The sequence below is a fragment of the Lithobates pipiens genome, unplaced genomic scaffold (genome assembly GCF_037356315.1).
Source record: "Lithobates pipiens isolate NorthernLeopardFrog02 unplaced genomic scaffold, aLitPip1_a1.2 Scaffold_16, whole genome shotgun sequence".
Classification (NCBI taxonomy): domain Eukaryota; kingdom Metazoa; phylum Chordata; class Amphibia; order Anura; family Ranidae; genus Lithobates; species Lithobates pipiens.
Genome location: NW_027507748.1, coordinates 474712049 through 474728863, shown reverse-complemented (window position 1 = coordinate 474728863; position 16815 = coordinate 474712049). Strand labels below are relative to the sequence as shown.

The 16815-nt window shown below is 42.3% G+C and overlaps 1 protein-coding gene across 3 annotated transcripts in view; it reads left to right on the top strand.

Annotated features, from left to right (window-relative positions):
- Positions 1-16815, top strand: part of NALCN (sodium leak channel, non-selective) — an 864749-nt gene that overhangs the window by 178846 nt on the left and 669088 nt on the right. For all 3 annotated transcript variants that reach the window (XM_077482966.1, XM_077482963.1, XM_077482965.1), the window contains one exon: positions 8921-9004. In XM_077482966.1, coding sequence (XP_077339092.1) covers positions 8921-9004 — 84 coding nt within the window. The remainder of the gene's footprint in view (positions 1-8920; positions 9005-16815) is intronic.

Genomic DNA, 16815 nt, shown 5'->3' with positions numbered 1-16815 from the left:
TTACAAAAAACTTTAAGATGTTTCAGTTACAAGGGTTCTGTGGGGTTGCTAAAAACTATAGGCCACGTGTTGATAATCTTATGTCTAACTGATGTAAATATTACGGCAGTAGAAGCATTTTTATATTGTAAATTACAGGAAGTGACTTCCGCATTTACAACATACTTTGCCATTATCAGTGAAGAAATGCTTGGTAATCAACTTTAATTCATATTTATATCAAACTTCATTTAGTGTTTTTGTATAACAGCTGGTCTTTTGAAATATTTATTTTCCAATTAAATTGTCAGTGGCCTTCATTTATTTAGCATGGTAAATGAAAATTGGTGTTTTTATTTTCAAAATTGTTGTATGGAATCACAATTTCCTTTTTAAAATTCTTGCCATTAAAGTGATTCTTTAAAGCAGAAGGTTTTTTATCTTAATGCATTCTATACATTAAAATAAAAAAACCTTCTGTGTGCAGCAGCCCCCCTCAGCCCCCCTAATACTTACCTGAGCCCCATCTCAATCCAGCGATGTGCACGACTGCCTCAGCCGTCCCGGACTCTCCCTCCCTCCTGACTGAAACACAGCAGTGTTGCCATTGGCTCCCGATGCTGTCAATCAGGAGAGGGATGGGGTGGGGCTCCACATCTAAATGGATACATGGAGCTGCAGAGGCTCGGTGACCCCAAAGCTTGCTGTGAGGGCACTCGACAGAAGGGAGGGGCCAAGAGAACCAGCGAAGGACCCAAAAAGTGTAGAATCGGGGCTGCTCTGTGCAAACCATTTCACACAGCACGTAATTATAGAATGCTTGTTATTTTTAAAGAAAAAAAAAACAAGACTTTAGTATTACTTTAAGTTTGAGGAGTATACGTTTTTATTAATATATGTTTATCACACTAAAACAAACATACTAAAGTATGCAAATATCACATCAATAAAACACGCAATAATTACTAAGAGCTTGAAGGACTTTTGGTAGGAGTTTTAAGTGCAAGCAAATAATCCTGTCCCAGTAAACTATTAAAATTCTTACCCAAACTCTTGCAGTTTTCAACTTTCAATGCTGCTGGCTCCTGCTACCTCAGTGCAGCTTTGCTGAACTTCATGTCTTCACAGGAAAATGTTAACAGTGGATAGTGCTGTGTGGAGTCAGTCTGTTAGCTTGGAGAAGGAATAGGGGGAAAACATGGAGGGGCAGGGAGTGCCTTACTGTCCTAGGCTATGGGGTTGTGTGTTTCTATTGATGAACAAAGTGTAGGGAGATACAACTCTAGCTCCTGCATGCAAGGCCACCCTGCAACAAGAAACCTGAGGCAACGGTCACGGCACCAGTTTAAACTGAAAAATAGTCAAGGAGAAAAAAATAAAGAAGCATGCTTATTACGTGAATAAATCAGCTGCTGAATGTGCTTAAAAAAGCAGAGGATTTAATCCCACTTCAACATATATATTTTGCACTTACTAAATAGATGTAACACAATAATTGCAATAATATATTCAACAGACCAAAACAGTATCTATTTTTTGGTAAATAAACCATATTATGTCATTGTTCATAAGCACCTATTTGCTATACTTCCTTAGTCCAACCCCCGGGTAAATGCCTGCAAAGATTTCATTTTTATTAATTTGTTCTTTCCTGGAAAGTGTCCTATTAATCTTGGTGTCTTTATTTAAAGAGATCCTGTCATTTTTCCCATTCAGGGCTAACTAAAGTGTTTCCTGATACCCCCCTACCTATCCATCTGTGATCCTTCCCATGCTTTGGTGCTCCAATGACCGCCCTCACTATGCTACTCTAAGCCCCCATATACACGGTCAGACATTCCGACGGAAAATGTCCGATCAGACTGTGTTGTCAGATAATCCGACCGCGCGTGATCTTCATCTGACTTTTTCAGTCGGAATGTCCAACCAACAAAGTTTGAGAGCTGGATATAAAATTTTCCGACAACATGGTCCAATCGGACTTTGTCCGATCGTTTGTAGAGAATTCCGATCCGACAAAGTGCCTCGCATGCTCAGATCAAATTACGAGACCAAAGCTATTGGCTACTAGCCTCAGCGTAGTTCCGTCATAATGCACGAACGTCATCATGTTACAAATGATCTGATTTTCCGACAACTTTGCCCGACCAGGTGTATGCAACACCAGTTTCGGACAAAATCCTTCGGAAAAAATCAGACGGATTTTGTGGTCGGAATTTCCGACTGTGTGTTCGGGGGCAAATAGAGCAGGGGTTGAAGGTATGGGGGAGAATGTGACCTCCCAAACTCCCCAAAGTAACAGCTTTTGAGCCTGAGTGGTCATCCAACACACTTTTCCTTTTTGAGGAGATTTTTTCCATTTTATTTTTGTCTGGTAATACTGCCAGCAACACACTTCATGTCCTAGGGTCACAATGCTTCTTTACTGTATTGTACATGTTTCAAATCTGTCCGCCGGACTCAATTCCTATTGGGAAAACTGTTTGTCTGTATGCTGGTCCGACGGACCAAATACAACGCAAGGGAAGCTATTGGCTACTGGCTATTGAACATCCTTTTTTAGTCCCATCTTACATCATCACGTTCAAAACAAACGCATTTTCGAACGGACTTAGTCCTTTCATGTGTGGCCAAGTCAGTTTGTTCAAAAAGTCAGTCGGGAAGACCGTCGGACCTAGTCTACTGGGAAGTCCGGTCGTGTGTGAGTGTCCGATTTGTCCACTGCAATATTGCAGTCTCGCTATAAGTCGCTGATCGTTGGCATTACTAGTAAAAAAATAACAACTCCATAAATCTATCCCATAGATTGTAAGTGCTATAACCTTTGCGCAAACCAATCAATCTACACTTATGCCGCGTACACACGACTTGATGACGTAACACAGGACTAAAAAAGGAAGTTCAATAGCCAGTAGCCAATAGCTTCCCTTGCATCGTATTTGGTCTGTCGGACCAGCATACAGACGAATGGTTTTCCCGATAGGAGTTGAGTCCGTCGGACAGATTTGAAACATGTTCTATTTCTAGGTCTGTCTGATTTTTTATGTGAAATGCGATCGGATTAGCCCACATGATCGGATTGTCTGAAGGACCTAGTCTGCCAGAAAGTCCGGTCGTGGGTACGTTGCATTATTGGGATTTTTTTTACCAAAAACATGTAGCAGAATACATATTGGTCTAAATTAATGAAGAAATTAGATATTTTAAATTTTTTTTATTGGATGTGTTTTATAGCAGTAAGGAAGAAATGGTGTTTTTTTCAAAATTGTCGGGCTTTTTTTGTTTAGAGCGCAAAAAATAAAAACCACAGGAGGTGATCAAATACCACTAGAGCTGCACGATTAATCATTTAAAAAACGCTTTCTCAATTCACCCCCCCTCACAATCTTAAGCCAGCATTTTCATTTAAACAGTGCTGAGCCGTTCTCTGCTCACTCACAGCTGTAAAAAAAAAAGAGCAGCCGATGTTCTGGCAGATAGTGTCCTGCCATCATATAGTGTCCGCCCCATACTGCGCATGCGCAGTACGGAGCAGAAGAAGCCGTGAGTCAAGGTGGTAGCCCCACCATCCAAGCGGACATAGGGTTGTGAAAATTAGAGGGCCCTTCGTGGGCTAGCTTCGCTCACCACACTTTGGGCTCGGCCTCGCTGCGCTCGGCTCTTTTATACTTCAGCTCTATGTCCACTTGGATGGTGGGGATAGAACCTGGACTCACGACACAGGCGCCGTTCATCTTCGGGCATTTTCGGAATCTGTGTGCGCTGTGTACTGCGCATGCGCTGTACACAGCGGACACTATCCGATGGGGGACAGTATATGATAGGACACCGGCAAAGTTTATCACAACATTGCTCAGCGTTGAGAGCTAAAAAGATACAATGTATCATTTGGTTCTTTTAGATCAAAGGAATTAACTTCGGTCTACAATTTAGGTCAGTTTAAAGCAGACCAGTCATTTTTTCAACTTTCCACCTATTAAATCTTATATCTTTGTTGTTTTATCTTTGGATAATAAAACATTTTTTTTCTGCCAGTAAATACCTTATACAGCCCACTCCCTGTTTCTTGTCTGGTCATTAGCCTAGGCTTGTGACATCATTCACAGCTCTCTCTCTCACTCTCGTGATAGTTTGCCAGGAAAGGAGGGAGGATGAGTCATAAGAGGGCCAATGAGAGCTGCAGAGCTGGAGGTGTGCCTCTGTGTGTCTGTGTAAATACAGTAAGTGAACAGGCAGCAGCTTCAGATATCCACAGTTAAAATGGATGCAGCCAGGCTCAGTGGAGGGAGATTTATGCAGCATATTTGGCAAGTACAGAATCACAGTATATATAAAATGATATGCAAAGTGGTTGGAGGGAAGCTTCAGAATAGCAGAAATGTTTTTATTACAAATGATGTGAGCAGACTGCAGTTCCTCTTTAACCACTTAAATACTAGGCCTTTTTCTGACACTTGTTGCTTACAAGTTAAAAAACGTATTTTTTGCTAGAAAATTACTTAGAACTCCCAAACATTTGAAATACAGTATATTTTTTAGCAGAGACCCTAGAGAATAAAATGGTGGCCGTTGCAATATTTTATGTCACATTGTATTTACGCAGCCGTCTTTCAAACGCAGTTTTTTTGGAAAAAATAAATTTCAAGAAAAAAAAGAAAAAAAAAGAAAAAGCAAACAGTATGGTTGGCCCAATTTTTTGTATAATGTGAAAGATGATGTATTGCCAAGAATCGTGATCTTTATTCTAAGCAAAAAAAATTGTGATTCTCATTTTATCCAGAATTGTGCAGCTCTAAATGCCACCAAAAGAAAGCTCTATTTGTGGGAAAAAAAGAACATACAATCATTTTTGGGTACAGCGTTGCGCGACTGCGCAATTATCAGTTAAAGTAATGCAGTGCAGTATCGCAAAAAATGGCCTGGTCATTAAGGGGGTGGGGGTGGGTGGTAAACCTTCCGGAGGGCAAGTGGTTCATGAATGGTCAAAAATGAGATTGGGCGCTTTCAGGGTGATGTGGCCGTAGGCCGTAGGATGAGGCTGAACCCGGGGGGACTCGTTGGGAGGGTTATCCTTTTTTTTTCCTTATGTTGCTTTTTTGTTTGGGGGGGGGGATATGGAAGGAAGAGAGATTTTGACATACGGTGAATATAATATATATATATATATATATATATATATATATGTAGCACTAACCCCCGAAGGAGCTGCTGGTTTGGTTTTACCATTACCTTCTTTATCTCGTTGTGCGTCTTGGGGTTTCCCATGGTAGGTGGCCCAGAAACTTTAGAGACTGACGACAGATCCGCTTAAAGGGATTTTTATTTGAAAAAACGTAGTTATTGAACAGTCTCTTAGTATAGGATCAGAGGGTTAGGAGGAATGTTCAGGTACTCTTAAGCCGCGTACACACGGGCAGACTGTATGGCCTACTTAGTCCGTCGAAACACATTTCAGCGGACAGTCCGCTCATGTGTGGGCTTCAGCTGACTTTTTCAGCGTGCAGTCTGGCGTACTAAGTATTTCGGATTTTTCTAAATACTGTCCGTCATACTTTGGTTTCAGCGGACAATCCGCTCGTCAGTAGGCTAGTTCGACGGACTAAGAATGGCGCATGCTCAGAAAGGATTTACACGGCGAAAGGTTGTATTGCTGTGTATTGGACTGTTTGTGCATCCGTGTGTGGTCAAGTCCCTTCATTCGAAAGTAGGACGGACTGTCCGTTGGATTGTATGACGGACTAAGTAGGCCATACAGTCCGCCCGTGTGTACGCGGCTTTAGTGTTAAGTCAGTAATAAAGAACGTGCTTACTTCAACTAAATCCAGAGAATAGCCATTCACAACTGGATGTTCACTCTAGTTGGATAGTCCCTCTCTATTGTAGAACATGTAGGAAACTAGGACTTGTAGAACACTCGTGTGATACCTGGATCTTTCAGCCGGTTTGGCGATACCCACGAGATTGGATTCACTTAGGTCCCTCAGCCTCACCAGGCTCTTGCAAATAGGCCAACCCGTACCTGGCCTTCTTCTGAAGAGTCCTCCCCTGGATAGCTACAAAGTTGCTGGGCCTCTCCATGATCCGGAGATGGCACCGGACCACCTCGGAATCCTTTCTTTCGTTTCCTTGCCTCGGGCTAGCCAGCCCCGAGACATAAAGTCGGGTGGATCCACACCCCAGGCCATAGCCTTCCTTGGGGCTGGTCAGGAGGACCAGGACCATGGAGTCAGAACATACTTCTGGACCAGAACCCCGAACCAGGTGACATCCACATCTTAAGTACCCTCTCCCAGAAAGCACAGCAAGAGTGACACTCCCACTGGATGGGCTCCGAGAGAAAGTAACTTTAAAGCACCCAACCAGACTGTGGTTCCATGCCTGCCAGAAGTGACAGTGCCCACTATGGCCAGGCTGAACACCCTATAGTCCAGTCAGACTGATGCTGAGGTCCGAATTTTGGAATAATTATACCCAAATCAAACTGAAGTTCAGGTGTAACATTACATTTCAAAAACATAGCACGTGCTCTTCAGGAGCTGGCGCTACACATATATAGTAGATCCTACCGTATATCTGTGTGTTTATTTATTGATGTAAATGTGTAGGGGAAAGACGCTAGCAATTGTGTATAGTATAAGTAGGTTATTGTATATTAGGCCGCAGATAGAGATTGATATTAGGTTATGTACAATGTTTATGAAATTTATTTATTGCTTTCTTCTAAATAAAGTTAAATTTAAAAAAAAAATGAATTGTCAAAAAACTAGAAAGGTCCAGAGCGCTTTAGAACAGCTTTCATAATACAAAAATCTGATTAATGTTATGTTGTTAAAAAACACAAAAATATTTCACACAAAAAGTGACAAGCATTTAAGAAAAACCGCATGTTCACATTACTTTTCCAGCCGGTTCACACTGAGTTAATGCAGAGTGGTGATTTGCAGAGCCATTCATTTTAAATCCCAACACACATTGCAGATCATTACAACGCAGATGCCCCATGTTGTGGTACACTACCTTAAAAAAGATTGATCTCTTTTCTTTTTACATTAAGGGCCGCTGGCAGGCCATATAAAATGAATGGGTTGTCTTAGTGTAGCATGATTTAAGCATTTCCCTAATTTAGCATGTGCAGTAAAGCAAGGAATACTGTGAATGAGCCCTAATTTGTAATTTATTTAAACATATAGCATTTGAAATAATCCCTGCAATGTATCTATAGCTTGAATTCAGATGTCGGTGGATAATATATTTCCATCAGTTCAAAACGCTATTTAAAGTTTCTAAAAGTGATTATTTGTACTTACACGGTACTGCCTCAAGCTGTCACTTGTAATGCACAAACTGCATTTTACACAAAGCTGATGGTTTTATTCTCTGTGTAGAGATCGATTTACATGTAAAAATGTATACAGTAAATATTTCTAAACCCAGGGCGACAGCTCTAAAACATTCTGTTTACTAACATTTCCATTGTGAATTTCTAAACACAGAACATTCTTTTTATATTTTATAACAGGCCAATTTATTTTTCTTGCAGACACAAATCATTCCTGATTTTATGCATGCACCTGTAAATGAAAAGCATACACCATTGTTTTATTTTTATTTTTTTTACAAGATCACAGCAAATATCCAACAAGGAATATGCAATCTTACAAAAAAGACATTATTCCTACAACCAACACAAAAAAGGTGGTGGTACCGAATATGTTAAACCACATTCACTACTACACATGCCCCCCCCCCCCTTCACAATTAGAACCCTTTAGGGGTGAATGGGTTCAAGGGTGGCTTTGATCGGTATAGAACATTATCCCCATTGGATCCCTACCCCACACCCCTTCTCCCTCACATGGAGATGCTTAATGATCCTCAGTTAATACACTTGTTAATTATTGTATTCCCGCTTTACCAGAGGCATACTTTACTGGGTCGGAACTTCACCTGCACCACCATTGCAGAAGTGACCTAGTAAGAGGCTCAGTTGGCCGTGTTTTGAGCTTGTTATTATATTTCTGCTATACATGTTTATTGTACGACTTATTGATTGTATTAACAGCTTCTGTTTCAATGTATACCTGATAACTGTGATTTAATGTACCGGTATATCTGAAAATTTTTAATTAACATTTATTGAAAATAAATAAATAAATAAAATAAAGGTGGTGGTGCCATAAGCAGCCAATGTCAGTTTCAGATTTCCAAACTAGACCCGAAATATGTCAGTCAATATAAAATACAAATAAAGTAAAGGGGACCTACAGATCACTTTTGACATGACAAAACACTGAACGATTTTGAATAATTAAATATACATTCAATTTAAACATGATCATTTTGCATTTTACTCCCACACTAGGTAAATCCCTATATTGATACTAATCTCTTTTTCTGAATGGTCTTGAACCTAAGCTTATGAAAATTCCTCCGAGTTTTTTTTATGATTCCATTGACATTAACTGCTCCATTCTGTGGCCTCTGCAGCCCGAGACACTGTCTGGTCTTCATTGCTCTCTGTGTCTACATTGGGGAGATTTGTTCTTGCCTCCCGAGTGATCAGTGGGTCAGGAAGTGAGGGAAATCTCTCCACTTGGGACACACAGAAACACAAACTCAGGAGGAAGTGGGGTGACCTTGAATGCCACACATCTAGGTGTCCTGTGAGGTGAATGCAGTGGCAACCTCAGCCTCGACTCCAACCAGACTACGCCCTCAACATGTTTTGCTCTTTCCCCCCGGGTGCTTAGTCATGGGGATCGGATCTCAGAATAGAAACACAAACACTTGTTAAGAGAATGAGGGATGGCAAGACGCTATGGGGGAGCTTTTGTCCTTCACTTCTCGTGTGGTCACTAAGACACAGAGAGCAATTTAGTGTTCTTGAATTATTTTACTGCATTAAGATTATAAGACATGTTTTTTTTGTTTTTGTTTTCAGGGAGATACATCTTATGTAAAGGATCGCTGGTGTGTTTTTGATGGCTTCATGGTATTTTGTCTTTGGGTATCCCTAGTACTCCAGGTAATGTCTGTTTACAAATTAAGTACCAAAAGTGTAATAACATAGACTTTCACTATCCCACTGGAGAAGTTTTCCTAAAGCTGTGTGACACTTTTTCTTTTGCAATTCCTCAATACTTACTTTTGCTGCTTGCGCTGTGTCTGTCCAACTTGCATATCTCATCCAATGTTGCTTTTTACGCTGGAGCCATACTCACGTCTCTATTAGATGTTGCGGTGCATATTCTCATGAGAAGCTCTTTGAAAATGCAAGGTCAGGCCAGTTGTGAAAAATGTCAGTTGTGCTAAGGGTTTGAATACTTGAAGACAGCCTTCATTTCAACAGGACAACAAGAAATTAGACATTTGGGGTCTCGATTAGCAGATATACGGTCAGGTGGACAGGTGGTGCTGGAACGCAACAAGTTGATTAGACAGAGATTACATAAATAAAAGAAAATAATATTTACAGCACTGATTCAATAATATATATGATATAATATGCTGTCCTCTCCCAATTCAGTGGTTACATTTCATAGCCAGCGTAAAAATAACAGAAAAACAGGCTCCCATAGTGTCAGAGTGGGTGGTGTCTGGCACCCAACACATCTATATGCTTGATTTTAAGCTTTTGCTTAAACATCTTTTGTCAGTACCTTGATACTACATTATGGGAACCGCTTTTTTTTATGCTGGCTATCAAATCTAACCACTGAGTTGGGACGGCAATGGAGATTTTCATCTGTTATTTGGGACCTTAATTTGATCACGATATTTTATTGTGCATGAATTTTCACTCTGAGGATTATTTTATATTATTGAATCAGTGCTGTAATTATTATTTTGTTTTATCACTTAGGGGTTTATATTTATTTATAGCTGCTGGTTTGTTTCACAGTTGTGCACAATAATTTGCTCACAACACATTCAGAAGCTTGACCTGCAAGTGTGGCAGTAGGCTGTAAGCAAGCAACCGTGCAAAAAATAGCAGCTGGATTTGATGGTTGAAGTCAAGTCAATCGTTTAGTCCTAATAAACACAAATGACCATTGCCAAAATTAAGGTCAGAATTCAATAGATTATTTGACTGAAAACAAGTCTCCTTTAAATAGAATACTGTAAGTTAAACTGCACACACCAGGTCAAATTATGTGTACTTTGAATATACAGGTCTTGAAACAACTTTAATGCTTTCAGGAAAGAAAAAAAAAAAAACACAAAAAATACTGTGAGTCGGTTTTAACCATTGATCACTTATTAAACTTTCTTATAGCGGGCATAAAAATACCCTTCATGAAGAGGACTACATCCCCCATCTAGCACACATCATAAAATAGGAGTTTTGTTTTTTGCCTGGTACATATGGTCACAGGTCAGGGCCACTGATAAGGCAGTACAACCAGTCCTGTTGTAGTGGGCCCAGGCCCCATCAGCTAAACATTATATTTCCCTGGACCCCAGGAGATGGGAGCAGAGGAGGGCCGTATGGGTATAGCTTTTCACCCTAGCTTTATCAGTTGCCAGTGTGGATTCTATGACAAGTTTCCTATATAAACCATTTAGGTCTAACAGCTTGTTTGTCAAACATCCATGTAGATGCATAGTTGTGTAGATCTGAAAATAAAACTGTTGCACATGACCCTTCACTAAGGTTGATGTAGGAAATACTGGATTATAGTAGGCACATTTAAGATAAACACGTGCTTATCTTATTTTATCTTCAGTATTTTCTTTCACAGTTGGCAAAAATAATAAACAGTATTTTTATTGCTGATATTGAAATAATGTGAATGGGGCTCCTTTTTAGAGCAATTAAACACACTGTCCAGGATTAAAACATTTTCTAATTGTCAAATGCAATGTATTAATTGCTTGTGTTTTAAAGTTGACGTTAACTCAAAATTTGTCTTCATTTTGAATGGGCTAGGCATAGCTTAGAAACAATTTCAGATGTTTGTTGCTACCTGTGTTTAAACTGAAAGTCTGTTGCCACGTACAAACAACTGGACTTTCCGGCAGAAAAGGTCTGACGGTCTTTCTGATGAACTTTCGGCGGCGTTTCATTTTGAACGACATGATGTAAGACGGGACTAAAAAAGGAAGTTCAATAGCCAATAGCTTCCCTTGCGTCGTATTTGGTCCGTCGGACCAGCTTACAGACGAACGGTTTTCCCTATAGGAATTGAGTCCTTCGGACAGATTTGAAACGTGTTCTATTTCTAGATCCATCTGATTTTTTTTTTTTATGAAATACGATCAAATTAGGCCACACACGATCGGAATGTCAGACGGACTGATTCTGTCGGACCCAGTCTGCCGGGAAAGTCCGGTTGTGTGTACGCGGCATTACTTTAATTTCTTCCAGTAACTGCTGCCACCTAGGACACAAAGTATTGTAAAAAAAAAGCATAGACACCAATATAAACTTTTTTTCCTGACGCATCATGGCAGCACACACACTGGGTTGTGACTCCGCCTCCACAACCTGATAGGACTGGTTAGCTATAAGATTTGAAGAGGAGTCCACCGCTACATTCTCCTTTTTTTCCTGACCTGAATGGGACATCACGTATTCGATCGGTTAGAAATGGAGCCCCTTACCGCGCCACCCCAGCTAAGTTCGGCCTTTCCTACCTGGAAGCCCCTGACTGTAAGTCTCTAAATGAGCTATAACGCAGGGGGCCCCACTCTGGTGGTCTCAGGGGCAAAAACAAATCCAAAAGCCTAAAAAAAAAACCTTAAAGAGGTTTTAAAGTTTTGCAGCGGTCTCCCTCTGCCTTTTTTGTTCCAGCTACTACTCTCCTATTTACTTCCCCAGCATACCTCTATCTTCTGTTTCATTTTCATTTTTGTTTTTTCTCTTTTTTTTTTCCTTCTTTTTCCTCCTCCGTGCATGCTGAGCCCTGTAGTTCCACAGCCGTATGCCCTTTCCATCATGGCGGCCGCGTTTGGACACTCGGCGCTCAGGAAGTGACATTTCCCCTGCCCTCTGCATTTGCCAGCATCCAAGATGGCGCAGGGCGGCGCGGCCGGCCAGTGCGCGTGCGTGGCGGTGACATCACTCCTCCGGTGACTGCGGTCTATTTAAAAACTGCTTTTTTCATTCTTAAATGCTGCTTGTGTTTTCTACACCACCCTCCATCATGGTTTCTGCACACAGCCTGCTGCCTTGCAAGACAAGTCCTCCTTTGTCTCTGGTAAGGTTTTTTTCCTATCATCTTTATGTTACTTTACCGTTTATTCTATGTCAGCACCTTCTGCTTATACTCTGCATTAGCTCTCACACTGAAAACCTCTGGTCACAGGTGTACTCTATTCTTCCCTATGGAGACCGCTGCCATAGTAGACCATCCAAGAACTACAAGGTAAGGGGACGTATGGATTGGTAAGTAGCGAAGAGGAGAAAAGAGAGCACTGCCCATTAATACCTTTCATTTTGGTAGCTCTGGCAGGTCATCGGGGTCATCCCATTCTAAACGGAAGGAATGTTCCCCCTCAAGACACTCTCACTCTCGGCGTAGTCGGTCAAGGTCTTCCCGTCACCGCAGAGAAGCGGCATCCTCGCACCGAGAGGAGCACCATACCCGTCCTGCGGTTAATACCTGCTGGGTCTGTGGAACCCAAGCATTACCTAATAAGCTTGTTTGCCAAACCTGTCTGGAGGAAGCAACTCGAGACAAAGAAGCTGACGCAAGAGAAGCTTCCAATATAATAAGAGACTCGGTTAAAGAAACAATTTTGCAGGTGACAGCATATGATCCAATCAGGTCATCTAACTCAGCCTCAACTTCACACACTCCTCAGGATCCAGACGACTCCCCAGAGGAAGAGGAAACCCTGACCCCTACGGTTTTCGACTTTGCATTGATAAACCCATTTGCGAAATCAGTTAAGGAGGCGATCAGTTGGGAAGAAGAGAGAGACGCCCCACCTAAGTTACGAAAATATTTCCCTAACCTAAAAAAAGACCCGGAGGTCTTTCCCTTTATTGAAGAGCTAGAAGAGCTTATAAAAGATGAATGGAAAAAAACTGAAAAAAAATCCGGTTTGAATAATAGATTAGCAAAGCTCTATCCCCTAAAAGAGCCAGCAGTGAACCCTCTTATCTCCGCTCCTGTGGTAGACTCCTCACTGATGCGTTTAGAGCGCCATGTAACCCTACCAATAGAAGACGCCATAACATTTAAGGATGTGATGGATCGCAAGATCGACCTCGACCTTAAGGAAGCCTATTCAGCAGCGGGTGGGGCTTGTAGGCCAGCAATTGCTCTAGCAGTGGTCGGTAGAGCCATCACCTCCTGGACGTCCGGCGTGGAAAAATTAATACTGGAAGCAGCAGACCAAGACAAGATTATTTCAGCGCTGCAGGAACTCAGCGTAGCGGGTGATTTTGTAGCAGAGGCAGCGGTGGACGTTATACGATCTTCAGCAAGAGCGATGCTGGCCTCAGTAACTTCCAGGAGAGCGCTCTGGCTGAAACCTTGGGTTCCTGACGCAACTTCCAAATCCAGTGGGTGCAAGATCCCTTATGACGGTACTAACCTTTTCGGTTCAAAATTAGATTCCTCAATATCAAAGGTCACGGGGGGAAAATCGGGTCTAATGCCGTCGGACAGAAGATCCAAACAACAGAAAAATCCGCCCTTCAGACGACACTTGCCCGAGAGGTACCGGGACGTAAGATCTTATAGACCCGGGAAAGAACTCAAACGGAATTGGCGAAGCACACAACTCTCTTCCAAAAATCAAAGACAACCATTCCGGGAAACCAACAAAAATCTTTTTGATGCCACGCACGCCCAGCTCGCAATAGTAGGTGCGAGGCTGAGGCTATTTGCCCAAGTATGGATAGACAGAATAAAAGATCCCTGGACGATATCCACCATTCAGCAAGGTCACAGGTGGAAGTTCAAGCAGAAACCGCCAAAAAAACACTACAGGCCCACCAAACTACCATTTTCACGTCTGAAACTGAAGCTTTTAGTCAAATACATCATGGAGTTGCTCCAGAAGCAAGCAATCATAGAAATTCCACAGGAGCAGAGAGGAGAAGGTTTTTACTCTCCCCTTTTCTTGGTTTTAAAGAAGACAGGAGACCTGAGGCCTGTGTTTGATTTAAAAAAGTTGAACCAAATGATTCTAGTCGAATCGTTCAAGATGGAGAGTCTCCAATCAATATTACTAACAGTAGGAGAGAAAGATTGGATGCTCGGTCGATTTTTCCGACGCTTATCTACACATTCCAGTGCATCAAACCTTTCAAAAGTACCTGCACTTTGCGATAGGCAAGCAACAGTTTCAATTCAAAAGCCTCCCGTTTGGGATATTGACGGCACTCAGGACCTTCACAAAGGTTTTACTTCCAGTTATAGCACTATTGAGAGAGAGGGGACTAAGAGACCTCCTCGATGATATTCTTCTTCTAGCAGACAATCGAGAAACACTTCTACGACATCGGTCAATTCTGATTTCCACACTCCAGCAATTCGGGTGGATAGTGAATTGGAGGAAGAGCAGCCTGGTCCCAGTGCAGAAAATGGTCTTCCTAGGAGCCGAATTAGACACCAGATCCAACACAGTAGGGCTTCCCCAGGAAAAACTATATCCACTCATCCGCAAAGTAAAAAAGCTCCTGTCAGCAGACCACCTGTCTGCAAGAAAGTGCTTAAACGTTCTGGGCTCAATGTCATCAACCTTTCTAATGGTTCAGTGGTCCCAATGGAACTTGAGGGTACTCCAGAATTCATTCCTAAAACAATGGAATGGGGTATCAATGTTACAACAAATATCGATCACCAGGGCAGTCAAGGAATCTGTACGATGGTGGACTCAAACCAGCAACTTAGCACGCCGTCGTCCTATCGTTCATCCACTCCCAGAAATAGTAACGTCAGACACCAGTCATCTTGGGTGGGGAGCGTATCATCTAGACCGGGGAGCACAGGGCCGCTGGCCTTTCTGTCTACAAGGGATAGTCTCAAACGTTCTGGAGCTCAGGGCCGCATGGCAAGCACTCCTAACCTTCAGTCCCCTTCTTTCAGGGAAGAGTGTCCTCCTGCGCATGGACAATACAGTGGCTGTGAATTATGTCCACAGGCAAGGGGGCACCAGAAGCAAAATCCTAATGCAGGAAGTTCGACCTATAATCGAGTGGGCACAGGTCCACCTGACGGATTTGAAGGCAGTATACGTACCCGCGATTCACAACCAACTTGCGGACGACCTAAGTCGAATATTTATATCAAACAACGAGTGGTCTCTCAGTCACAAGGCCTTTACTCTTCTGACACGCAAATGGGGCGTTCCCGATATGGATCTGGCAGCAACTCCAGCGAACCGAAAATGTACCCGCTTCATAGCAAGGACCGCCTATCCAGCAGCAACAGGAATCGACTGTCTCCACCATCCTTGGGAATTTCGCCTAGGTTACATATTCCCTCCGGTGCCCCTGATAGCCAGGTTTCTGGCCAGACTGAGGAGTTCGTCTTCCACAGTAATAGCAGTGTTGCCCTTCTGGCCCAGAAGACCATGGTTTCCGACCATCCTGCAATTAAACACAGAGGAGCCTCTCCCACTTCCGCCATTCTGAGACTTGCTCTCGCAGGGGCAATTCCTACACCCGTCACCAGAGCGATTACACCTGACGGCTTGGAAATTGAAAGGGAAAGGTTGTTAGATCAGGGGTGTTCGTTAAGAGTAATATCTACCTTACAACAAGCAAGGAAGAAATCGACAAACAACATATATAATACGATTTGGGAGAAATTTTCTGCAATAGCCCAACAGCAGTCCTGGAACCCCCTCTCTCCATCAGTCTCTCAGGTGTTAGAATTTCTGCAACTAGGCCTAGAGAAAGGGTTAAGGTCAAGCACCTTAAAAGTTCACGTCTCTGCCATATCCGCAATGACAGGAATCAAATGGGCTTTAAACCCCCTCATCATTCAGTTTCAGAAGACATGCCTAAAAATAAGGCCTCCCAGAAAACCAACTTTTCTGACCTGGGACCTGTCAATCGTTCTGGAAGCTTTAGCAAAAGAACCTTTCTCGCCGGTGGGATCAATATTCCTATGAGACTTGACACTAAAACTATGGTTTCTAGTTGCAATCACGTCGGCCAAGAGGGTCTCCGAGCTGCAAGCTCTATTAATCAAAGAATCACACCTAGTTTTTTACCCAGACAGGGTCGTACTCAGACCTTCGGACCAGTTTGTGCCGAAGGTAGCATCTAGCTTCCACTTTAATCCGGAGATCAATCTCCCTGTTTTTCTCAACACAGATGGAAATCCTCATCCTCTGGACGTGAAGTCTGCAATCTCTACCTATCTGGAAGTTACCGCTCCATTCAGAAAGTCGGAAAACCTCCTGGTCATTCTGCATGGCGCCAAAAAAGGTCAGGCGGCTTCTTCAAGGACAATAGCTTCATGGTTGATTAAAGTTATCAAGAAAGCATATCTAGTTCTTTTACAAAAGTTTTATTATTATTAATTAACAAGTTTACATTCCAATACAATAGGCTTTATACAAATTACAGTTCAGGTGTGTTACAATGTATTAATGATTAAAGCAGGCTGTTGCCCAAGTGATGCCAACATATACTGTGTCCGGGTGAACCCGGGTTTTCACATGACTGCAACAGAAGCGTGTCATATAATGCATTGACAGCCCATGGTAATCATCCACTGTTAAATGGTAAGACAAAAGAAAGAAGAAGAGAGGAAGATATACTATGAAACAAGAGTAGATTAAGAGAGGTTGTAGAATGAGAAGCTGGGGAGAAGTAGTGAGGGTCAAAAAAATAAAAAAAGGGGGGTGGGGGAGGAAAGGGGGATGAAG